Source organism: Phyllostomus discolor, chromosome 5 (genome assembly GCF_004126475.2).
Source record: "Phyllostomus discolor isolate MPI-MPIP mPhyDis1 chromosome 5, mPhyDis1.pri.v3, whole genome shotgun sequence".
NCBI lineage: Eukaryota > Metazoa > Chordata > Mammalia > Chiroptera > Phyllostomidae > Phyllostomus > Phyllostomus discolor.
Window position 1 is genome coordinate 44423685 of NC_040907.2, and position 26235 is coordinate 44449919.

The following is a 26235-nucleotide window of genomic DNA, read 5'->3' on the forward strand; positions in this document are numbered from 1 at the left end:
CCCAAGCTATAATCCTGGGAAACATCCTACACTCCCTCTTCCCATTATTACCAAACTTAAGAAGTCAACACATTTTCTTGATTCTGACTTCTAAATAACTTATGCCAAACTCCTCCTTTCCATCCCTTGAATTTAGACCACACTCCTGTCTTATCTATTTAAATGACTCCACCAGCCTCTATGGTTTTACTGATTATATTCTTCAACTGCCATGCTACTCCCCACCATTCCTACCTCATGACAGGGTGATGTTTCTAGATTACAGATGCAAATTTGATGGTAGCATTTTCACACTTCGTTGACTTTCCTTTGACTAGGAATCAGTTGTGTTTGACCAGTGCTTACAGACTGCCTCCTGGCGTCTGGGTTTATAGTAGATGTTGACAGTATAACCACAACAGTCCCAAACTATAGTAGAGAGTGATAAGTGCAGTATTGTTTTTACTTTTGCATAATCTTTCAAATGAAGAGATTATTTGTACTAATGTAGTTGCACTACTAATTTTGCAAAGAGTTGTTTCATAAGACTGATAGATGCTATTTATTTATTTAAAATATTTGTTGTGCTACTACTGGAAACAAGGTATCTAGTTACTCTAGGACATAAAAAAATAAAAACGTATAGGGAATTACATCTCATACAACCGTCTGCTCTGAAATCATGTATAGTCAAAATTATCCTTAGTAATTCCCTAAATCAGGGGTTGGCAAATTCTTCTACATAAAATGTTCTGCTGTGGGAAGCATATGATCCCTGTCAAAGCTGCTTGTCTCTGCACTCATGGAATGGAAGAAGATAATGCCTAAATGATTGGGCATGGATGTTTTCCAATAAAACTTTATCTACAACTGGGCATGGGGACCATAGTTTGAAGACCCTGCATAGGTGGGATGGATGTTAAAGTACACATGTATGTGGGGTGCTGAGGTGACTCAGAGTAAGGAGAAATCACACATATCTCATCACAAAAAAAAATGAGAAAGATAAATTTGCAGCTCATATCTGATTCCAAAATACAGGTGAGTGAAAGCTATCAGGATAAGACCAAGTTAGAAAAGCCCAGGGAAAGTTTTGGCTGGTCACTGAAGAAAAGTTGCAACCCAAAACATGGAGGTATTTTTGTTAAAAGCATCCAGGAATATTTCAACCCTAATGATGATTTACCATTAAAAAAAGAGAGGAAAGATGAAAGATACATTAGGAAAAAAATGTCTTTCTGGTAGATACTATTTTTATTGTCAACATTCTTTTGAAGTCAGAGTTTATTACTCATTATTCTGGATAAGCTTACCCTATAAATTCAAAAAATCAAATGTGTTAAATGCAACACTGAAATATACTCTCACTGATCTTTTCTTCACAGAACTTAATGTGTTTTTTCTTTTTTTTCCCTTCTTTTTTTGTTTGTTTGTTTTATTCTAGCACCGATAGCTGCAGGAACTGGCCCGAATTTTTCTCTCTCAGATTTGGAAAGTTCTTCTTACTACAGCATGAGTCCAGGAGCCATGAGGAGGTCTTTACCCAGCACGTCCTCTACCAGGTAAGGTGATTGATGGCCCTTTTAAAAGTCACACTTCACAGTTACACACCTTGATTTTAATTCTAGGCCTTTCTGGTACTTAGCAATGTGTCAGTAGCTGTAGAAGATACTTAGAAGGTGGGTTCAGCCACAACAGACTCTCAGTCTAATTGGGGTGACAAAGCTGACGCATATGCAGCAGAAATAGATAGACAGACAAACAGACAGATAAATTACACACACATGCCAGACAGTAAAAAAAACAGCTAAATTATGTGACGAAGGATGAAAATAGATAAAGAAGGCTTTGTCCAAAAAGAGTGATTTGTGCTCAGTGATAAATGTTTCTTAGGGTTGGTGAGATGGAAAGAAAAAGGAATGTTGTTCTGTATGGGTGAAGACCTGAGCAGCGGCATGGAGGAAGGATGGATGATGAATGTAGCACATTCTCAGGAAATTAAGGACGAGGCTTGACTAGGAAAACGGATGTGCATTTGGGAGTGTTTGGCACAAAGTTGATGCTGGTGACACCAGTCCCAGTCCCAGCTTTTTTCCTGCTGAGCCTCTGAAGGTCTCCAAATCCAGTCTGTTGGAGTTTCCCTAAGAGATAAACCTATTTGATAGCCTGGTGTGAACATGGTCTCGTGGCGGGTGTGGCTGGATCATAAACCTCTTGCACCTGGAGACCTTAAAGAGGTAAAGTTGGAAGAGCAGAACTAGATAATGATTACAGGATGCTTGATCCCTTTGAGGTCACAGAGCCAAAATCAGAATGAAGCATTTTGCAAGATCCTGTTGTCTCTAGATAACCTGAACCAGAGGAAAAGGGATTAGGCATTAAACCCACAGTATTCTTTTACAAATTGGCTCTAGCATTGGACTGTGACGACAAAGAAAACAATGGTGCAGAATGGTCTTTAATGTTTGTGTGCTTTGCAGAAACACATTGGACAAAGGCATATTCCTCTGAAAGCAAGGGCCAGAGTTTTATGATTTGAAACAATGTCGAGATTATAGAAATTTCTTTGGTATAGACTCACTCTAACCTTGACTTTAAAATTTTAGCCATCCTTACTTACCAAAAAAAAAAATCAGCTTAGTCATTACTAATACTTTGAAAATGATTGAAATGGTTATTTTCTAAATATAATCACCAAATCCTGCCATCATCTTTCATGTTCTTTAAATGTTCCCACAGTTCATTGTGGTATCAGCTCTTTAGGGAAAATAAAGTCTCAAATCCAAAGTACATTCATAATAAAAGAATGAGATTGTGAACACATTCAGGTGCTAATACATTTCAAGGGTTTTGAATGTTTGCTGATGGAAGAGACATTGTATACAACTGCACTCAGTCAACATGAAAAAGCTTTGCAAACACTTGTGGGCAGCGATTAATTTCAAAGTTGATGGGCTGTTTGTTTTTCATATGTGTGCTGCGCATGTACCATGGATGTCCCCAGCAGTGCTTCTCCTGCTGTTTTGTTGCCTTTTGTTGTGACTCTGAGGGGAAATCTGATTATTAATGTCATTTAAAAGGCTAGTGTCATTCTCATATTCCGCAAATAACTCACCCTGATAAGGAGCTAATTATGAACAGCATCAGTAGTTAACAACTCTGTAGTATGTTTGTTTTACTCTCATTAGACTCCCCTAGGATAGTTATTTTTTAAATATTATTTAAACATATAGACTCAGAAGAATTATCTGTGTACAGCTTAGAAAATGTGCCCAGAGAATACCGGAAATCTACATATAGAAAAGTTCATCAATCGATCAACATTTGCACATGCTGTGCAACTATTAATTGGTCACCTGGTCTGTGAGAGGCACTGTATTAGATGCTTTACACACTTGGTATGATTTAATCTTCACAATGATTGTACAGTGTAGACAGTCTAGCCATTTGACAGTGGACCAACCCAAAGTTCAGAGAAGTTAAGTAACTTGCCCAAGGTTATAGACCTAGTAAATGGCAGTCTGTGTTCAAACTCAGGTCTGTTGAAACTTAAATAACATGCTATTTTTACACTGAACCCTCTTAAGAATAGGGCTGGCTCTTTCATAAGGAACAACAGAACATGAGCGCCACCCCCCCAGCAAAAAAAAAGGGAATAGTATAGCATCTCTGCTTTTCCTGGATACTTAGCATTTGCTATCTTGAGTTATTATTTCCATCTTTAAGATCTCTACAGGTCCTGCCTGCTCACCTGGACTGTAAGTGCCTTAGAGGAGAGTGACTTACTCTTCCTATTCAGCAACAGAATTATTAAATACCAAGTATACTGTCCTCAGCACTATGGACATAAAGTCAAGTAATAGGAGCTTTACGATCTAGCAGTTAGAGACTGACAAGTAAATGGAAATTTTTAGTTTGGAGTACTATGAACATTCTGGAAAGAGGCATTTTGCAGTGAAGGCCCAAGGTAAGGCTTCTAGGCTTTATACATGTTAGAGATTAAGCAAATATTTGGAATGAAGGTAATAGTCTTACCTTAATTTTTAGGTAGAATTGCTAAGAACACAAGAAAAAATTTTACACATAAGTAGAGCTGGTGCATCATTCCTTAGAAGAGAAGGAGAGATCTTACTGCTACTTCCTGTTTTCCTCAAATGTTTCTGGATGAATAGAATCTGTGTGTGAGAAAGTCCAGAACAAGAAACCAAAATTATTGACTGATTCATTTCTAAATTAAAAACAAATAAAGGAGACTGATGGGCATTGATCGAGTTTCTACAGTTTCTGTACCCCATCATAGTCAACATCTTTAAAATCATAGAAGAGGCAGTATAAAATTTGAGACAAAATATACTTTTTTATCCCCCAAAAACATTGTCAAGATAAACCACTGTCAAATTTGTGAAGTTAATAAACTTTGGGAAGTCCTCCACCTGTCCACCCCAGCATGTCTAACGTTTTCAGTCCTGGACCTTTTTCTCTCCTTTATCCTGTACCTTCATTCATTCTCTGAACATTTCTCCCTTGTCAACCCCGAAAGCCCTTGAGTTCAGACTAAGGTATCAACTGGTAACTACAGACTCTTTCACCTTTAGAATTCAATACCTGCATGTCTTATTTGCATTTATTAATGGATACCAAAAAAAAACAATCTTGACAAACTCAGAAAAATATTAATAATGGGAAAATGATGGGCAAAAGAGTTGGCCTTTTGGGTTGGATCTCATTGAGTCATGACACTTGGGCGAATCCTTGTCATAAGTATTCATGGCTGTTTTTAAGTCAGCAGCCCAAATCAGCAGTTTTTTAATGTATGCGATTAGCCAGACACTGTTGTAGGCACTAGAGATTAAAAGATATATATTCATATATGTATTTATACAGGTAGAGACAGACAGACAGAAACAGAGAGACACCCTTTCACCACAGACCTCACAGTCCCATCAGAACTTACAGGTCTGGCCTTTGTTTGTTTGCCAGGGAACATAAAGGAAATATTCATTCCTTTCTAATTTGTATTCTGTCAACTTCTGAAATGATTTCAAGTGACTTTCAATTTTAAAACACAGCAGGTCATTTTAAATCTAGAAAAAGAGGCTAAAAAGCATATGGAAGGATAGGAGAGTTATTATATTTAGAAGGTGAACCAAGAGTTCTTCCTTAAATTTGCCCCTGAGCTTCCTGGTTAGCAAGGCAAGAAGGGGAAGAAATAGGTGATATAATCTGTGTTTTCTAATAAAATGGAACAATGGAAATTCATTCAAGAAATCATATTTTTTCTGGCTTTATGTATTAGGAATTTTTGTGTATACCTTTTATAAAGTACTTCTACTAGATGCAGTTTTCCATAAAATACAGAAAAGTTTTTCAAGTGGCTATTTTTCATTGAACTTCAAGGAAAGCCAAGCAAAGAACATTAAATAAGCTAACAAAGGTATGTCCTTTGGGTACTAAGCTAGCATGCAAACATATACGTTGCTTTCTAGTGGTCTGGCTTTAATAAGAATAAAATTTAAAGGCTAAGAATACTGGTATGCCGACTTTAATAACTAGAATTTCTTGCCTTTACTTGGGCCCTCTACATTTTTTTATTGCTTCAAGGGCCTCTTAATTATCTCAGATCCATCTCTTCTTTTCCCTTTGCTTTTCTAAATCATCTGCACAACTACCAGAGTGACCTTTCTAAAATATGACTCTGATGTCACTTACTGTTGACTTTTTCAGGGAGTCTCTGCTGCTTTTGGGATAAGTCTTGACCTACAATGTCTTCTATAACCTCCACCCTGCTCCTTTGCTGTGCCATTCTTCGAACTTTCTCCATACCAAACACCTGGCAATTCTCTGCCAGAGTTACCCTTTACTCAGGATGTTGTTTCTGCCTGAACATCACAGTGATGTTCAAAATACTCGATAACCCGAGTGACACTAGCAAATCAATTAGGGCAGATGCCACCCTGCCCCAGTACTCGGGCTAAGTCCTGGAATGCCCCAGGTGTGCCAGACATGAACCCTTTAGGTTTTGGATCATGAGGTGGTCCCCAGGCAAAGATGGGCAGCCAGGTTGGGGGAAGCTTATGGGGCATCAGACAATGGCACTTTGCTAATTGGTAATGAAATATTTTAATATTTTAAAATCCAAAATGGCTGCCTGGGTGGTGCATCAGCTGAATAACAGCCCATCTCCACCCTTTCCTTCTTCTGCTCTGTCTCCTTGACACTCCCTCCTACAGGCAGCTCTGAAACCACCTCCTTGGGGGGAACCTTTCCCCTCCTCCCAGATATATCACAGTTCCTTCCTCCATCGAGGCACCCGTTATATCCTATATGTGGTTACATGGCAATTCTTGTATTTCTCTTGCATAATTTTGTTTACCTGCCTGTCTCATCCACTAGACTGTAAACCCCATGGACACATGTCTGATTCATCTGTATCCCAACATTTCACCCCACACCTGGTATGTAGGAGGTAATAGCAAGTGTTTGATGAATGGAAGCCTTAAAAATTCCGTACCCTAAAACATGACAACAAGCTAGGCCTGAAGCCTGCCCATTCAGTAGTATTTCACTACCTGTTACATGTTACCTTCTCTTTCTGAAGCCTCAAACTGGGAGGAAAAAAAATCAGTCCTTTCACTGGAAGAAACAGAAACATCTGGAAATATATCAACAGTACCTCTCCAAAAATAAAAAAAATCCCTACCCTGATGGAATAGAACGTCATTTTGGTAATCTCTTTGTAGAGGAAGACATAAAAATCATTGGGCCACTCTTTTTCCATGTCCCTCATTGTCACATATGAGGAAGGAAATGTAATCCTTCCTCCCCCTTTTTTTTCTCTGTTGTTCCCCATTTTATCTCTAGTGTCTAGATCAGTACCTGGACTATTGTAACCCTGCAGAAAATATTTTTTGAATGAAAAATCCAAGTGGAAGATTAGAAAAGATGGCAAAAAAAAAAGAAAAGAAAAACACCATCAATTCAAGCTTTTCTTGAAGGGTCATGCACCCTGATTTTTATCCTTTCTAGGGGATGAGAGGGATTGAACTGAATTGACGTCTAGAAAAATTGCTGATGGCTATGTCCCAGGCACAGCCTGAGGAGGTATAAAATGTGGCCGGCCTTACTGATACTTCCAGGTGGAGACAGGAGCAGGAGCCAGCCCCCAGTTCCTCAAAGGAAAAAGGAACAGGATGTGGCAGCCGCAGCAACTTGAGTGACAATAAAAATCAAGCCCAGACATTTAGAACAAGACAGACCCAAGACTTTGTTCCACATCCAGTGACTCACTAAATTGAACAAGAGCCTAAAAGAGCCCTAGAACTAGACTGAGTTGCCCAATTGCTTCCTCACTTGGCTTTCTTTCAACCAGAGAGGCAACGTCCAATTGAAAGGTGGTTTGGATTGCCTGTAAACATGTACCCATGTGTTATTTCAGCTCCACAAAGCGCCTCAAGTCTGTGGAGGATGAAATGGACAGTCCTGGTGAAGAGCCATTTTACACAGGCCAAGGACGCTCCCCGGGCAGTGGCAGTCAGTCGAGTGGATGGCATGAAGTGGAGCCAGGTAAGCAGGGCGGGCGAGGGGGCTTGTGGCTGGCACTGTGAAATCTCTGTGCCCATGGGGGCCCATACCATGTGAAAAAGTGATGAGAGCAAGCTCAAAGCAGTTGACTTTTTGCCTTTTTCACCACGAACACTTGCTTGTATCTGGCTGCTGCATTTATAAAAGGGTGACAATGAAAAGCAGCCATTCAGCTGAAAGGAAAGACTGGTAAGAATGGTGCTATGATTTTCTACTCTGACATACTTTCACCTATGATATAATCCAGCATTCCATTTGTTTTTCCGACTGTTTTTATAATAACTGCCTTTTGAGTTTGGTTTTTTGAATTATCGTTTAATGATCAAAATTAAAATCTATAACTTTTTTAACTGGATGGATAATATAAGACAGGAGAATGGGTTTCCAGGGCTACGGTGTTTATACAGTTCTTGGATTTTTATAACATGAGGATACTTTATAATATTTTTTTCTACTACTGGGTATCATCATGACTATTTGTCTATTTAAGTGGAGCCATGTCCATCTTCAGTAAACTAAGCAAACGATGACTTCTAGTCTAACCTCTCACAGTGGTCTAGGCTTGACTCTGGAGTATTGAAAGTAATGTGAATAATTCTGAGAGCAGAAGCTTTTTGAAGTCTTTCTCCATGTCTGATCTCCACCCGGGAAAGGGGGAGTCTTTTCCACTGCCTTCCCTGAGATGCAAAGCCAAGCAGGTATAGAGGATAGAGTGAGGGTTTGGGAATCAGGTCAGCAGAGTGTAATCCTGCTGGCTGTGTGATTACTTGCAAATTACCTAACCTCTCTGAGCCTGTTGTCTCCATTTTTATAGCCTGTTAGTAATAATAGCTGTTTCAATACTCTTGAGAATTAAATGAGATAACATATATAAAACATCTAAAAATTATATAAAATGTTTTCTGACCATTTTTCTCACCCATGCCTCAGAGTAATTTCCTGAAATTATAGACAAGCACCAAGAAAATGTTGTGAACTAACCTTTCCATCTTCAAGTCGTAACCCCTCTCTATCTTCCCTAATACATAAAGAGAAAATTCTCGGAGGGTGTGACTTTCAAGGAATAGCATGAGGGAGATCTAGGGGACGGCTGGACTGTTCTGGGTCCCGATTGTGGTGGTGGTGGCTACAGGACTCCATACATGTGTTAGCTAACATTCACAGAAATACCACCTCCCAGCCCCCAGGCATGTTTATTGTATGATAGAAAACAAAACAAAACCTCAAGCCCCACTGGTTGAGTCTTTTATCCTCCACCCTTTACTAAAACGCAAAATTTTCACTTTTCCTTATCCACCTAATCTTTCTCAACTCCCTCATTCATCCATTCTCTTGTTGCACAGTCTTCATTGGGAGCCTTCCCTGGATGGAACGCTATGCCTCGTTCTGGGAACTCCAGGATGAATGGGAAGGCTGTGTGGCTCCTGCTTTCAAGGAATTCGTAGTTGGGGGTGGGAAACAGACACGTAAACTCACCTATAAAGCAAGATGGGAAGTACAAGGACGGGATATTAGCCCCAGTGCTGACTTCTTCTGTTTTTAGCAACACAGCACTCAAGGTGTGGTGGGGCTTTCTGTAAAGGCCACATCAGCATCATGCCACACTTACCTCATGCCAGTTTGTCTAAAGGGGCTAAGAAATACACCTGGGCCTTAATGAAAGGAAAATGCTGACTCCTCCCTGCCACTAACTGCATCATCAGCAAGGCCTCAGTATAGTGCCAATGAAAAAGTTTATGATTGCCTATTAAAAAATTAAAAGATGTGAAACGTTTTTTGAACCCTTCATAAAAGGCTAATTAGAGTCCTAGTCAGTTTACCTGCTGCAGTGAAAATCAGAATCTCTATATATAGGTTTGGTGCATTTGAGCTTGAGTATGGTACTGATGCAGTTTTAGACCTCTCCAAACTGCTTTCATTGGGCTGATATCTGAGGACCTCCTCCACCACGTGAGACTGCACTTTGGGTCCTTAAGTAGGTTGCTTTGGGGCATATTTGGGGGGGGCATTGGTGTTAGTGGAATATAGAGTGCTTTGGTCTAGTAACTTTTTTATTCAGAGTAGTCTTTCCTCTGTTTGTCGCTATAAATCAAAAGACCATGAATTTTAACATCTGAATACTTATATTATTTTTGGTCATTAAATAACTAAAGTTTAATGGCTGGCTTGTTTTGGGAGGATAGATGCATAGATAGAGAGATAATACCATATATATAGTATAATTGTATAATTATGGGGGATTATACAAATATAATATATAATAAATAAATGTAAATATATATAATTTTTAGAGAAATCCCCCACAGTATATCTTAGACCGATTCTCCCATCTACTCCTAAGTTATTACAGATAAATGCAGTTTCTTGGTATATGTGTATGGGGAGGATAGTGGATAAATTACATTTGGCCACATTCAGCATAGAAACTCATAATTGAAACAGGGCCTGAGGGGACATTAAAACTCAACTGAAGGATGTTGTACATGTTCATGGTGGACTTTGGTGTCATTAACTCACACCAGCCATTTTAAATGGATAATTTATTGCTGCCAGATGGCCCTTTGGGGGGTTTTCCATCCAGCCCAATCCCCTTTTTTGGCACAGAGAACACCCTTATGTTGTTCCCACACTGATCTGGGCTTGCATGGCTTTTCCCCAGGGGTACAGTTTCATGAGTAGGAGGCTTTTAGTGATTCACTCATGTAAATTACCTTCAGAGCATGTTGGGAGTTCTGTATGTCTGAATGCACCAGCAGCCTCTTGGTTGCCTGCATTTGGGATAATTCTCTCAAACAAGTACTGAAGGATACTTTGTTTATGCCTCAGATGTGACACAGAGAACAAGGCCTGTGCTTACTCCTCACTCAGAGAGCTTTGCATCTGTTTACCTGCCCTCAAATGCTTTTTCGGGGCTCCCCGGCTAAAAGAGGGCCGAAGGTTGCCAGAAGAGACACATTTCCTTGAGCAACAGGAAGGCTTTGGAAAGTAAAACAAACCAGACATGCAGTAAATTACATAGGCTCTTTCAAATGTCTTTTGTAGTATCCTGTTCCCCATTAGTTTATCTCAGCACTTTTAGTGCATAGCTCTTATTATCTGGGAAGAAGGGCATAGGAGATTAAAGATGATGTTAGTTTAAAAACATCAGACAACCTCAAGCTGACTTTTGCTTCTCTTACAATGCTTCATTTGTTCCTTCCACTTAGTTTCATCTCCCGGTTATCTCGAAACTGGGTTAGATTCGAAGCTTTGAAGCTAATCACACACTGATGAAATGAGTTCTATGAAATTCTATCAAGCAAAATGCACATACCATCAACTCTTGTTTATCTGTACAAATGAAAAATTGCAGAGAGAACTGATAATGCAAATAAATAGGAAGGAAACCAACATACAGGCGCCTACATTGGGTCACACATGGTGCACGATGCTTTCATATATGTGGTAAAAATTATAGCTACAATTGTTGTTTTAAGAAAAATTACCCTTCTCTAAAATATGCAAGATAGAATGATCCTGCCTTATTAGACAGGAAAACTGAGAATTATAATCCAGAATCCAGCCTTCAACTAAATCTGGTTTCAGAGTATAAGTTTTGTCTTCAGTAACCTCTTTTACCATCAACATTTATGCTTATATTTTAAAGTCTTATGCCCTGGGATTATATTGAAATCAAAAACATAACAATAAAAAAACAACAACAAAAAAAACCTAACAAATCAGAAAAACCTGGAAAATCCCCTGCTTTCCTTACCCCAAATTCATGTTGTACAACCAAGGTCTGGAGAGGAATGTGGGTTATTAAATCCACATGGGATGCAGTGTATAAACAAATAGTATTAATGTTAACAAAGGGAAATACCTATCATATTTGGCCCATAAAATCAAATAACCCTCAACATTCATATCTGGGTTCAAATAATAGCTCTTCAAAGAGGCTCCCGGAGATCTGAAGTAGCTGCCACTCACTTCCATCGTCCTGCAATTCATAGCCCTGCTCTCCTCTCTTCAGACCATCGTCTGCTGTTGTCCCTCTTCTCCATCTGGAATATACATGTTATGAGCAGTGGGATTCAGTCTGTCTCTTCTACAGCTGTATACCCAACACTCACAAGAGTGCTTGGCACAAAACAGGCACTGAGTAAATATTGATTGATTGACTGGTAGATGGATTGAAGCCTAGCAAGCCGAGAGATGTGGGCACTTTCAACAAATCTGAAAGCAGAATTTGCCACCAATAATTTTCTCAGAATTGATGTTTATGATAACCTCAATCAATCTATAGGCCATTATTCAATATGATTGGGAAGGCTCAGCCAAGGTCCCCATTGACAAATAGTAGTATATGGGACTTAATCAAGCTTCACAGGTTACTGAGTTGCATAACTTACTGCTCTTGAGACCACACCTGCAGAGAGCACGTACATATCAGTCAGTTCCAGCAGAAGTACAGATAATTATTTATTGTGAAAAAAAGAAACATGAAATTATAGGAATTTGTGGTGAATTTTACCACTGTGTTTGAAAACAGGGATAAGTGGCTACTTAAATTTCTCCTATAGAAAAATATTCAGAGTTCTACCATGTGTTTAATTATACTGTGAATGTAAAACCTTATTAATAGACACAATTACATTTAGCCAAGATACTGGAAGTTCTCAACATTTCACTGAAAACTTTTTAAGTCAAATTTGAGAGAGTAACTTCTTTCAGAGATGGACTTCTTCCCAAATGTAGTAATCCTCATTTTTGAAAGTCAGCACCAAGAACTGTAATACCATGCTTTCTATTCTTACCACAATTATTAAGTAAAGAAATATGTTTTTTTAAAGGCATTTCTAGAAGAATATTTCAGCAAGCATCTGGTTAATCAGCAGCCCGGGACGTTTAGAATCAGAGTTCAGTATCATAAATACTAGGAGCACTGTTTGGGTTTTTGCAGACTTATGTTAATTCATTGTAATTTTAAGTACCCCATATCAGATTCACTGGGATTCCAACTCTGCTGGTTCTAATTTGACTGCCAACCGTCATTCATCTATTGGAGGAGTCAGGGAAGTTTACCAACTTAAACTTGTGGCTGAGACATATACCAGGAGGCCCATTATCAATGCCAATAAAAAGGCAGCAGACTGGTAACAATAGTACATTGATCATGGACACTCCGCTGCACTGGCATATATTAAGGAAAATTATTCAATCTCCCACAATCTCCTGCCATAATAGGAACAGTCGTTGTTACACAACACCGCCATAGGATCAATGTCTTGGCTTTTCTTCTGTGTTTATGGAGCAGCGGGAGAGCATCATTATGTGACAGCATTGTCTTCCATTATCACTTCCGTATTGACACCTACTCATTAGAGGCTGATGGTGGGCCAGGGAGCACCAGTACAGGAGGGAGGGGCCTGCTCTTTAGTGATGCTCCTTTACCAGAGAAATTTCATCCGAAGAATGGGTCGTGACAGGAAAGCTATGTTACAACATGAGTATTCTAACCATCCCTTGGAAATGGCTATTTTTTAATGCCAAAAAAAAGGGGTCTAAGATAAGTAATTGTAATTGGAGCCTAAAATGTTACCTTATATTTTTAATTTTTCAATAGTTTATTTTTTGTATTTTTTCCCATTATTATTTATCTCCCTCATACCCTCTTCCACCTCCCCCTACTCCCTTCTCCCCACAATTACCACAAAGTTTACCTTTTAGAAAAAAAAATAATCTCACACACATGCACATACATTCTCTGTGTATGGTTGTTTGTTTGTCATATACATATATATAAGGCATGGTCCAAAAAATTACTGTTGTGTCCCTGAAGCCTGTTATAGTACCTGGCACATGGCATTCAATCAATATCTGTTGAATAAATAAATAGCTAATAAGAGGGAGACCACACACATCTCATCTGGTCCTCTGAGCAGACCGAGGTGCTCAGGGAGCAGTGTGCCATGTGCGTTTGTTGGTGAGTGAACGTAGCTCCGTGCGCATCGGGGAGCCCAGATGCACACATTTGTGACTGCAGATGCTCCCAGGAAAGCAGATGCGGCACTTCAGCTGCTCTGGTCTGAATAAATAAATTACCCAAATCTCCAAATTTTTAATTTGATGTTGAAAATGGAGCTGCGTAAATATTCTAGAAGGAAAGAAAGAAACAAAGCTTACACCTTAGGTTTATCTGTGAAACCTCCCTTCCTAACAAGTTCCTGTCACATCAACACAGCCCCAGTGGCTTTGGCAGAAAAGACTGACTCATTGTATGGCCTTGCTGAGCATGTTCTGAGGAGGGATTTAAAGCGTATTTGGTTCCATCCACAACAGTCTTCATGGCTTGCTGTGGAAGGAGAAAATAAAAAAGAAATAGAATGTGTTATAAAGAGAAAAAAGTACAAATAAGAATCAAACTTATAATTGTTGTCCTCTGCCATGAACAAGCCTGGGATTTTCAACAAGCTATTTCCCTGAATTTTCATTTCCTCATATGTAACATTGGGATCAAGATGGCCTCACCTTCCTAACTCACGGCTCTCAAACAATCAGATGAGATGATAAAAACAGGAGCTACCATTTATTAGGCACCAGCTATGTGCAAGGTTCTGTGCATTGCACTGGACATGGAGTATTTTTATACATGCAAAGTACGTATACTAATAAGCCTTATACAAATACTATATATCTGCTTTTGGTAGACTTTGAAAACTCTGAAATGCTATATGAGTTTAAGATACTAGGAAATTCAATTGAACACATAATGTACATGTCTGCATCTACTGTATGCACAGCACTGTGCAAGATGATAGACGGAAAAATAAATGAATAAACCAAGGCAGACCTTGTCCTCAAAGGGCTTCCAGCCCAGTGAGGGAAAGAAGGGGAACTGATTAGACATGTGCCCAGCGGCTTGTGATATTAATATAAGGTATAGAGTATACTGAGAATCTCATTGGTTCAGAGTTTTTGTGGACTTAAACCACAGTCCTCCACTGTAACTGTTTTTAAAAAGCTGGCACAACAGCTATTCCATTATTAAAGGAGTGTCAGTGAATGCTGGTTCCTGCTTCCTCCCCTCCATCCTATCAGAATCCTACCTTTCTCCTTCTCTAAGAAGTGTGTAGAAAGCTGGAATGCTAGGAAACTCCAAGCAAGTGCACAAGGCAGTGCCATCCCACTCCAGCCAAAGATGGATCTTTTGTGCCCTCGGATGCAAATCTCCACAGTGTTCTGCTGATGGGTGGTTAAGGGAATTGGGCAGAATCTCAGCAACTGTTTGCTTAGAGGAAACAAAATTATTCTGAATTGAGATTAAATCACCAGAAAGTATAGTTGGAAGAAGAGAAACAAGAGTTTAGGTAGATAGATAGATGATAGATCAGATTTACCTAAGAGTTTGCTGTGTTGATTTTCCTGTATCTAATATTTTATTTATCTAATAAATATCATTAAATATTTGTAGAGTTCACAAGGTAGTTTTAACCTCTGATATAAAGGGAAAAAATACTTCTTTAGTATTCTTATTCCTCTGTTCTAGTTTATGAACACAATTTAGATATTAACAATAAAAAGTAAATTTACATGTATTTTGTCATTGGAATGCTGCTGAAATTTTAAATACGTGTATTATAGTAATAGCTAATATTTTTAAGCACTTGCTATGTTTATACATTGTTCTAGGCTTTATATATGTATGTATATACAACTACATATTATATGTGTATCTATATATAGCCTTTAAATATTTTATATTTCTATGTATGTATACATAGAAATGTATGTGGATATGTGTGTATACATATATATTCATTAAACTTTTAAAAATAATGTAGACCACTGGTAATATTATTTGCAGGCTTATTTCTCTCTCTTGTGTTTTATATTTTTCCTACATACTGGTGATTTTATTTAAATATTAAATAATCAAGTATAATGCTATTGCTTTATCTGGGAGTCAAGTTCTATGTTTTTTTTGGCCATCAGTGTTTTTAATAAAATAGTTTTCCAGTGCTTGAGAATAAAGGGCTTTGCATGGGGCATGGGGGAGAGAGGGAAGAAAGCATTCCACTGACCCGCACAGATCTCAGAGTCAATAGCTCTTCCTCCCGAGCTGTGCTGCCATTTCCCACGTGCCTCTGCACATCCCAATTGCTCTCTGCTCCACAGAGGATTACAGTAATGCCTATTCATCCAATTCTATCTATCTAAGGATTTCAAATACACCATAAACTTATCAATTAATCAAAGACATGGCACCTATATCAAGATGATGGGTGAATTACATCCTAGATTACGAGAAATGCTCACATCCACATTGTAAATCAAGGACTGTTTCCTGATGGGTTCTTGAACAACACCCCAAATACTCAAATAGAGTTTTTCTCCAGCACTGAGACACCAAATATTTCTCCAAACAGGAGAAAACTTTGGGGATAAATTTTTTAAGGTCACTTTATTTTGAAACATCTCTCTTTTTAAAATAATATTTTATTTATTATGCTATTACAGATGTCCCAATTTTCCCCCTTCACCCCCACCACCCAGCATCTCCTACTCCCTCAGGCAGTCCCCCCACCATTGTTCATGTCCATGGGTCATTCATAGAAGTTCTTTGGCTACTCCATTTCCTATACTGTACTTTACATCCCCATGGCTATTCTGTAACTATCTATTTGTGCTTCTTAATCCCCTCACCTCTTCACCCATTCCCCTACACACCCCTCCCATCTGGCAACCATTGAAACTCTCTCCGTATCCATGATTCTGTCTCTGTTCTTCTTGTTTGCTTAATCTGTTTTTTAGATTCAATTGTTGATAGATATGTTATGTATTTATTGTCATTTTATTGTTCATAGTTTTGGTCTTTTTCTTAAATAAAACCCATTAACATTTCGTATAATAATGGTTTGGTGATGATGAACTCCTTTAGTTTTTTTCTTGTCTGGGAAGCTCTTTATCTACCCTTCAATTCTAAATGATAGCTTTGCTGGGTAAACCAGTCTTAGCTGTAGGTCACTGTTTTTCATGACTTTGAGTGATTCTTGCTAATCCCTTCTAGCCTGCAGAGGTTTTTTTTTTTTTGAGAAATCAGCTGATAGTCTTATGGGAATTCCCCTGTAAGTAACTAACTACTTTTCTCCTGCTGCTTTTAAAATTCTCTCTTTGTCTTTAAACTTTAGCATTTTAATTATGACGAGTCTTGGAGTGGGCCTCTTTGCATCATCTTGACTGGGACTCTCTGTGCCTCCTGGACTTGCATGTCTATTTCCTTCACCAAATTAGGCCAATTTTCTTTCATTAATTTTTTGAATAGATTTCCAATTTCTTGGTCTTTCTATTCTCTTCCTGGCACCCCAATCATGCAACAGTTGGAATGCTTGAAGTTGTTACAGAGGTTGCGTACACTATCCTCTTTTTCTTGGATTATTTTTGCTGTTCTGCTTGGTTGTTGTTTGCTTCCTTATGTTCCAAATCATTGATTGGTTCTCAGCTTCATCCACTCTACTGTTGTTTCTCTTTAAATTGTTCTTTATTTCAATTAGTGTATCTTTCATTTCTGACTGGGTCTTTTTATGCTTTTGAGGTCTTCACTAAGTTCCTTGAGCATCCTTACAACCAGTGTTTTGAACTCTGATCTGATAGATTGCATATCTCTATTTTGTTTAGTGCTTTTTCTGGAGTTTTGATCTGTTCTTTCATTTGGGCCAGTTTCTTTGTCTCCCCATTTCTGCAGCTTCCCTGTGTTTGTCCCTATGTATTAGGTAGAGCTGCTTTGACACCTTGTCTGGGTAGGGTAGCCTAATGTAGTAGGTATACTGTAGGGTCCAGCGGCACAGCCTCCCCTATTACCCAGGCTGAGTATTTGAGGAGCACCCTTTGTGTGGGCTGAGTACATCCTCCTCTTGTAGTTGAGACTTGCTTGCTGTTGGCAGGCCAATGGGAGGGATTTGTCCAGACCAGCCAGCTGCCAGGGGGCTGTGACCACTGACCACCAACCTCCATCCTCCATGGAAGATCAGCTGTGCAGGGGGAGGGTGGTGGTGCTCTCACATTGTCTGTAGCTGTCCAGTAGGTGCATAGGCTCTGAGGTTTCCTGGGTCATTAGGTCCAAGGTCAGCCCCCACCTGTGTTTTGCCCAGGGCACTGTGCCTGAGTTGTAGAGCAATCTGAGATGGCTGCCATTTGTGCTGGGCTTGGGGATTCCTAGGTGAATCCAAGCTGTGAATCTAGGCGGCTGCTGCTAGTGCCAGGCTGGGGGCCACTTAGCAAGAGGTATGGGGTCTGGGGGCTCACTGAGGCTGGCTGATGCTTGTTTGAAGAATTTAGAAAGTTGTGAAGCATGAGCCAAGACCAGCCATTCATATGGAATAGTCATGGATAATAGTTGGCTGGGCCACAAGTTGGATGGGATAGAGTCTCAGAGGATCTCCAGGGAGGGGCAAGCAGTGTTAGCCAGGTTGATGGAGTCTCAGATATGGTACCAGTCTGCTAGCTCTGTGACCCTGTAGGGGGAGGGTTCAGAAAAGGGACAGTGGCATCTCACTGCCTTTCTTCTGAGATAAAGCAGTGCCCTAGCTCGTGCCTTGATGCCAGACACTTCTGTTTCTCCCAGTATGCCATGCCACTGGTACCTTTCAAGCTGCTACCCTGGTGCTATAGCTCAAAGGGAGTGAGTTTGAGTAAGTCCATGTGTAGGTTCTTTAAGAAGTGCTTGGGACTCTAGAAGTTTCTTCCACTGATTCAGTCCCCTTGTTTTTGCAGCTAGAATACAGGGACTTATCTTCTTGGTATTGGAACCCTGGACTGGGAACCTGATGTGGAGCTATCTCCTACTCCCAAGATATCCCTCCGGAATTTTTATCCACCACATGTGGATATGGAACCAGTTTATTCTGTGTCTCCATCCCACCTACCAGACTGGATGGATGTGGTTTCTTTAATTCTGTAGTTATCAGAATATTCAAATTGACTTCTGACGGTTCTGAGTGATGGTTCTTCTATATTTTAGTTGTAATGTTGATGTGGTTGTATGAGGAGGAAAGCATGTTTACCTATTTGAAGCATCTCTTCAGCTTGATAAAAATTAAACTGCAATAGAATGAGTGAAAATGAGTAAACTGCAATAGAATGAGCCTGAGTAGAGTTAATAGGCTTGCCCTTCAGAGTAAAGTATTACTGACCTCCCTTTATCAACAATTAAAAACCCCTGTGAAATCTTTGGTTTTATAAATGCTGGGGGACTTTGGTTCCTGGTTTTACGGTCTATTGGACTGAGGAATTCGGCCCGTGGTCCAGCACCAGGAGCCCACTGAGAAGAACCAGCTTCCTAGACGGCTGTGACTGTTTGTCGTTCATTCATATAACATGCCAGCTCTCTGTATTTTAATGTGGGCCAAACATCTTATTGTCTTCCGTTTTAAAGAACCATTCCAATCTCTAGGGCTTTTTCCACTTTATGTATTGAGAAGTAATTAAAATTTTCATGTGTGTCATTGGAAATGCACTCAAGTCATTAGAAACTCAAGGAATGGCAACCCAAATCCATCTCTAATCTGAAGTGTCCTCTGTCATACCAGGTTATTCTGCCATGCTAGCCGTCCCAACCCAGAAACCGCTGCACTGCGATTCACTTCCGAGATTCACAAATTCTAGGATATTGGGATTACTTACAGTTTAATGCCAGTCAGGGTTTGCCGTCTGCCTTTCAGCCATTTCAAGATCCTGCTGAGGAGGGCGTTTACTGGAATGGCTATGCCGTCTCTCCTGTTTAACTCTCATTAGGGACTGAGAGACGCGAGACTTCATGTTCTAAGATCAAAGTACACGTGTAAGGACTCAAAGTACTATGAGCATAAGAACACTTTTCAGGCTAGTTATTCTTAGATATCTATCACTTCACAGTGGTGACACCTGCTTCTAATTTTAAAAGTTTTTTTTTTTGTAGTGGGTGATTTTTTTTCTTCAGAAAAGCAATCTTATCCTCAAAAGACTCAAAAATGTTCCCCTTTTGATGTGCTTGATATTTTTGTGAGTTTGTCCATCAGCATTGAAGTCTTGACATGCCTTTAGTTTTAAAAAAAGTCTTTATGGCACATAAGCATCATTTCGGGTCACATAAATTTATGTCCTAGCCACACATTGGGAGACTTTTACAGAGATGTAATTTATTATAAATGTCATTATCTGCTACTTGGACTGCTTGATAGTTGTCTTGACTAAAGCCAGAGAAATAAATTCTGTTTGAGGGAGCATTTAGTAACTTACATTCAATACCCATATTTGGCTGTTTTCACATTTAAGGACAGGGTTGGTGACAGTTGTCATTTTGAGGTCAGTAAATGGAAGGGAAAAAAGAGAAGAACCTTGTTTTGTCTCTTTAGGCATGCATGAAAATAATCCTTTGAATTGGCAGGCTATCATGTAGAGCCCAAAGTGGTGTGCTATTGTTGTTGTTTTTATCTTGTATGAAGATCTTTCCCTAATAGGTTCTGGGTAAAGTTAATTATATGAGTAGAAAATGCTGCAAAAGATGGTTATTGCTAGCGACCAATTCTGATTGGCCTGTGGGGTGTTGTCTGTATAAAATTGGATCCTGTGTTGGGTTCCAAAAAAAAGGTGTGAATATGAAGGAGAAGTGCTAAATCATGACTCCAGAGAAAATGTCGGCTGTGAGCAGTTTTTTAGTTGAAGCGAACACCAAACTTTAGCATTTGTACAAAGAAGACAGGGGAAAAGAGGGTGAATCATTAACTCTAATATAAAAGGCTTAATTTATGAATGATTTTATATATTAGCCCTCACATTTAGAGTTGGAGCAACATTGTGGAAATTCAGTTTCACCAAACTTGAATAAGACCCTCCACAAAGGCTGTGACTGAATGGAATTCATTTACTTAATTGATATGAAAACTTCACTAAGCATTTACCCTTAGTGTCAGATAAGTAATTTTTATATAATTTATCCAAGATATGGAGACACTTAAGAAAACAGTGCAGGTTTTAATAATTGCACTCATAAGGAAACGGATCTATCATTACGTTGTCACAGAGAACGACAGTGAGCAGAAACATCCTGTACTCCCACTCAGATAAGTATTCAGCACAATTAGACACTGTCTCTTCTGTTCAGTGTAGCATTAATCAGGAAAGTGCAGCTTTACACAGGAATTTTTTCTGATATGTCATTGTTAAAAAAAACATTTTGTCAGATATTGTGTTTCAAAAAATGACCCATGCCATTGTGTACAGTTATTTCCCTTTTTATTTATTATTTTTTGTTTTCATAGTGTTCGGTAAGTGTGGTCCTTTTGCATGACCCCCAAAAAGCTGCATTTGAAGTTAGTGGTTCATTTTGTTTTGCCAAATATCAGAATAGTGTACTACTTGAAGTATTTGTACACTTTGCAAGGACCTGTTGGTTCATATATCTGAAATAATGTCATGACTATTTTAGAGAGGCTTTCTTATAAGGAAAGGGCCAGGGGTTTTCTGCATTAAATAACAGCTCAAGAGACAACCCCTTTCTATGAAAAATTTCATGTGAAAATGATGAAATGTGTTGCCCCCTTCCAATATCCATGGGCATTGCCTTTAAAAAGAAAAATCCATTTCCTTTCATCATGTAGCTTCCAGCTTCGACTCTGAACTGCTGCATAGTTATAAAGTGGTATTTGCTCAGTTCACTGCACAACTCTATCTTCCCACTTTCTCAGTGACTCAAAAGCCTTTGAAGGCAAAGAATGGGGTTATTGAAGGATGGCAGGCAGATTTCACTAAGTAACAGGTGGAGGTCAAAGTAGTTTATTTGTGGGGATGAACAGAGCACAAAGATGAAAAATCAAATGCTTTGCCATAATAAGGTTCAGCGAGAAAATGCTGACTACACTAAGCTTAGATTCTAGCTGACAGAACCTTTTCTAGTGTTCACTACTTGATTTTATAGTTCAAGCAATTTGAAGAGGCCTAAAATTATATTCTTTTTTCCCTTATGAAATGTTTCAATCAGGTTCAAATTTTACTTTAAATAAAGTGATAGATACTCTATTTATATCCAAGAAACATCGGGACTAATAGATTCCCACTGCAGGTGTATAACAAACAGAGAGTATCAGAGACTACGCATCTCTAAAATTAAATTTTACCATGAGGACACTTACACTCCAAGCTTTCAATCATGTTTTAACTGACAGAAGTGAACATAATTTAATAAGCGCTTAACTTCTCATCATTGAAATGAGTCCTGTAGCTGGAGACAAGTATCTGTCAGGATGCTGACCAAGCTTAAGCCCTGGGTTACCCTCAGCTTGTTGGAGATGGGGAGGAAAGGGCTTTGTTTTTGGGGCTTTTTGCCTTTTTATATAAATCTGTATTTATATGGTGCATATGTTTTGCTTTCGTAGCTCACAAAGGGGCCAACAATGCTGGGGAAAAAAAGAGTAATATTTACGAACAGTTCTATTACAGGACCAAAAAAAATAAAAAGAAAAAAAAATCTACAGGGTGGGGTAAAAGTAGGTTTACAGTTGTGAAACAGTTTATTCTTGTATTGTTACTTATTAATTTTTGTATTATTTTTCTATACAAATAACTGTAAACCTACTTTTGCCACACCTTGTATTCAGTGGTGTATGTAGACCAGAGCTGTCGGATAGAACTTCCTGCAGTGATGAAAATGTTCTCCGTCTACACCATCCAATCCTGTAACAACTACCAAATGTGGCTGTGGAACACTGAAATGTAACTGTGCTGAGCAACTGAAGTTTTCAATTCATTTAATTTTAATTAATTTAAATTTAAGTAGCCACAGGTGGCTAGTAGCTACCATATTGGACAGGGCAGATACAAACCACACATGTGTATGATTGAGTTTTTTACTTTTCTGCTGGATATCTAAACAGAATGAATAAAACATTTATGCTATATTAGACTATATTTATTTCTCATGCAAAGGAAGTAATTTGGTTTTCTCAGTAACTTAGCCTTTATTTTCAGTCCTCTGTGAATGGGTGTGATTGCTGTGTTGAGCCAAAATCAATCCTTCTCTGAGCACAGGGAGGATAGGATGGCTCAGGGGAAGATGGGTTGGGTGGGGAATCTCCAACTTGTAAGTATATGGAGCATGAAATGCAATTTTTAAATTTTAGTCCTAACACTGGACTGCCTGTATTTATCCTGAAAAGAAAGGAAATACCGTAAAAAAATAGAGACTATATTATTGGCCTAGGAACCAGATTTCTCTATAACATTTTTCTTATGTCTTTCTCTACTCTCACTGGTTGTAAATTTTCACTCACAAATGAGCATTTGGAATACATTAGAGAATTCATCATTTCTTTTCTCCTGAATAATATATCATTTTCACTCCATTCTCCCATTTTAGAAATTGAAGAAATCACTTGTATCCAAGCTTTTAAATTATGTGAACTTCTTTATGATGTGGTAATTTCTTTGGGGGTCCTTTGAGCTCATTTTAATGGTTGCCCATAGTGTAAGAAGGATAAACCTCAGAAGCTGTATTAGCTTTCATTTATTCTCTCCACCATAAAAATGATTTTAACACATTTTTATCACTGGAAAGGTTAAAAGTCAAAATAGTCTGAATGTTTTACCTTTTTTATTGTAGGGTGTGTTCATCATAACAAATTACATTAGAATGAACCCTACTGTATTTTATCATTAGGACACAAAACTAAGTGGAATGCAGTGTCTTGAATTACCTCCCTGTGTCCCACAGCGTGTGTTTATCCCCACAGGGACAGAACAGCCTTTAACTGTGGAATTAGTCTGTCCAATCACAGCCTCTATTTAGCCTCACAGTTGGAGATGATCTCATCACAAGGTGCAGCTGAAATGGTCCCGGGCAGGTCCTACCGTTGCCTGTGGGACAGCTGCATAGCTCTGCATCTGGAAGATAAGTCTGAGCATCAACTTGCTGGTGGGGGACGACTTAGGAAACGTGATAATGGTACTCATCTTTTATCCCATGCTTGAGAAATGGCACTGAATATCCTGCTTCCCATTAGTCTGGCAGATGGGCTGGAGGCATCCATTCCTCACACTCAGACCTGGAGGTAGAGTGGAACCCGAAGGCCTAAATGTAAAGAAAAACAGCCACAATAGCAGTTAGCATGCCTTTAGGCTGAAGACAAAGATTTAATATCATTATTCAGCTCTGTTTTAAACCAGCTCATGATTGGTTTGTATCAGTAAGATAGATAAATAATCAGAACTTTTTTCAGCAATAGGTATCTCAGAGTGCTACACCAAATGAAGGAAGAGCTTTGGCTCACTGGGTTCAAATCCTGGCATCTGCCTTGTTTCCCTCCATCTCCCTATAGCAACTATCCTATTGTTCTGTTCCCTCTACAGACTAATGTCATGAAAGAGTTGACTATACCTGTTGTTCCTGCTTCTTCACTTCCCATTGATTTTGTAGACCGTTCTAACCTATCTTCCACGTGCCTCACTCTTCTGGAGCTCACATGTCCTCATACTTGACCTTTCAGTAGCATTCAGCTCTCTCAGGCACAACCTTCTTAAAACACTTTCCTTGGTTCCTGTAAAACTATGCTTTCCTAGCAGTTAAATGCCTCAATTTAGAGGCATATTTTGACACTAACTTTAGGAGCTCAGAGGCTTCCCTTGATGTCAAGATGTACTGAACTGCAAATATTGCAATAGTGTGTTACACTGTACCTCTGATTAAGTGAGGTATTGCTGCATTACAATATACACAAGAATTGGAAGATATCAATGACTCTTAGAAGAATAATTTTGATCCTTTCTGCTTACATTTTCAGGATGCTTTATAGAAAAAGCAACTTAAATAGGCAAGTAGCCTATTGTAAATATTAAATGTCTGTATTTGCTATTTTACAGTTTATCCCTCCTGAGTTGTGATCTTCTAAGTCTATGCAATATTTATTTATTGAAGGTTCTGTGTTAGAATTACTGATAATACATTCAATATGTTTAATAAAATCCTAACTAATCCCTACTAAGGCCAAGAGAAGCCTTTGATATATAAGGCAAGATGATTCTTGGTAGACTTCAGAGTTTTTATTTTTGAATATTCCTTTGCAGCTGATACACCCTTTCTTTGATTTTTTTCCTTTGGATAACCAAGTTAGAAATTTTATATGTACTTACTTGACTTAACTAGGACACTGTTTTTATAGTATACAAGGGGAAGTACATGAGGGAATGTGATGTATTGCAAAATGTGCAAGCTTTAGAACCAGAGAGACCTGGGTCTGAAATATCACTTAATAGCTGAATGATCTTGAGCAAGTTGCTTGACATAACTGGATATCTAGTTTCTGTAACATCAAATTATAGGCAGAATGATAATACCCACCTATCTGAGGTGAAGATGTAATTATAGTAGGCCCCCTTTATCCACAGGGGATACATCCCAAGACCCCAGTGGATGCCTGAAACTACAGATAGTACCAAACCCTATATACACTGTCTTCCTATACATACATAACTGTGATAAAATTTAATTTATAAATTAGGCACAGTAAGGGATTAATAATAATAGCTAATAAAAATAGAATAATTATAACAGTATATTGTATTAAAAGTTATGTGAATGTTCTCTCGCTCTCTCATAATGTCTTATTGCACTGAACTCACCTTTTCACTTTATGACTTCTCTTTGGCATGTCTGAACCACCAGCATCACTACTGTTGCACGTTGGGGCCATTATTAGATAAAATAAGGGTCACTGGAACATAAGCACTGAGATATTGCAACAGTCAATCTGATACCTCAGATGGCTACTGAGTGGCTAACAGGGAGGGTAGTGCATATAGTGTGGATAAACTGGACAAAAGGATGACTCACATCCCAAGTGAGATGGAGCAGGAAGACACGAAATTTCATCATGTTACTCAGAACAACACTCAAGTGAAAACTTATGAATTGTTTATTTCTGCAATTTTCCACTTAATAATTTCACACTGCAATTGACTGCAAGTGATTGAACCGTGAAAAACAAAAACTATGGATAAGGATGGGGGGACTACTGTACGTGGCACATAGTAGGTACTCCAGAATTTGTAGCTTTTATTATTTTTGGTCTGGTTTTTGGAAGTGATCACTATGCAGAGATTTGATGACTGTCTCTTTAGCTGACTCCCGGCTCTACTGAGGCAACTGCATGGATGAAAGTGTCCAGCAGCCTTTAGGTCTGCTTTAATAGTTGTTTGGGTAAAGCACTAGTAAAGTTAGGTCGGTGGGAATTAGATGAGGCAACAAACAAGAGAATATCTAAAGTCAAACAGGAACAACCAAACTTACAGCATTTTGTGATCCTCACTAACCTGCTTAGATATTGGATTTTTAAAACCAAAGTGCCCAGTTTGCTTGTTTCCAGAATCTCTCCCAGGTTGTGACTGTAAATGAACATTATTGAAACTAAACCAACATTGTATTACCTCATTATTCCTGTAGGATTTGTTTCACAATTGTCACTGTGAAGTTCTTGGTTAAAATTAGTGTGTGGAAATCTCATCATTTGGGAGAGAGGGGGAGTTGAAATTAATTACCTTTCCCCCCCTGTATTGTCTTTTTACTTCCTTTAACATCAGGTTGCAGCAAAAAGTTACCAAAAGAAACCTTGATTTGTTGTAGGAGACCCCAAGAATTATATTTGAGTTTTTTCATATTATTTGATCTGA

The 26235-nt window shown here is 38.8% G+C and overlaps 1 protein-coding gene and 1 long non-coding RNA gene across 8 annotated transcripts in view; one reads left to right on the plus strand and one right to left on the minus strand.

Annotated features, from left to right (window-relative positions):
* The window catches only part of NFIA (nuclear factor I A), a 375972-nt gene that overhangs the window by 269143 nt on the left and 80594 nt on the right, over nucleotides 1-26235 (plus strand). For all 7 annotated transcript variants that reach the window (XR_004903533.1, XR_004903532.1, XR_004903537.1 and 4 more), the window contains 2 exons: nucleotides 1424-1541; nucleotides 7415-7542. Coding sequence is in view for 1 of the 7 variants with exons in the window: in XM_036027543.1 (XP_035883436.1) it covers nucleotides 1424-1541; nucleotides 7415-7542 (246 nt within the window). In the remaining 6 variants the exon portion in view is untranslated. The remainder of the gene's footprint in view (nucleotides 1-1423; nucleotides 1542-7414; nucleotides 7543-26235) is intronic.
* LOC118500964 lies at nucleotides 19517-21425 on the minus strand. The gene is made up of 2 exons (XR_004903539.1): nucleotides 20371-21425; nucleotides 19517-20316 (listed from the first exon to the last, which is right to left on the minus strand). It is a non-coding gene; the product is annotated as an uncharacterized LOC118500964 (long non-coding RNA).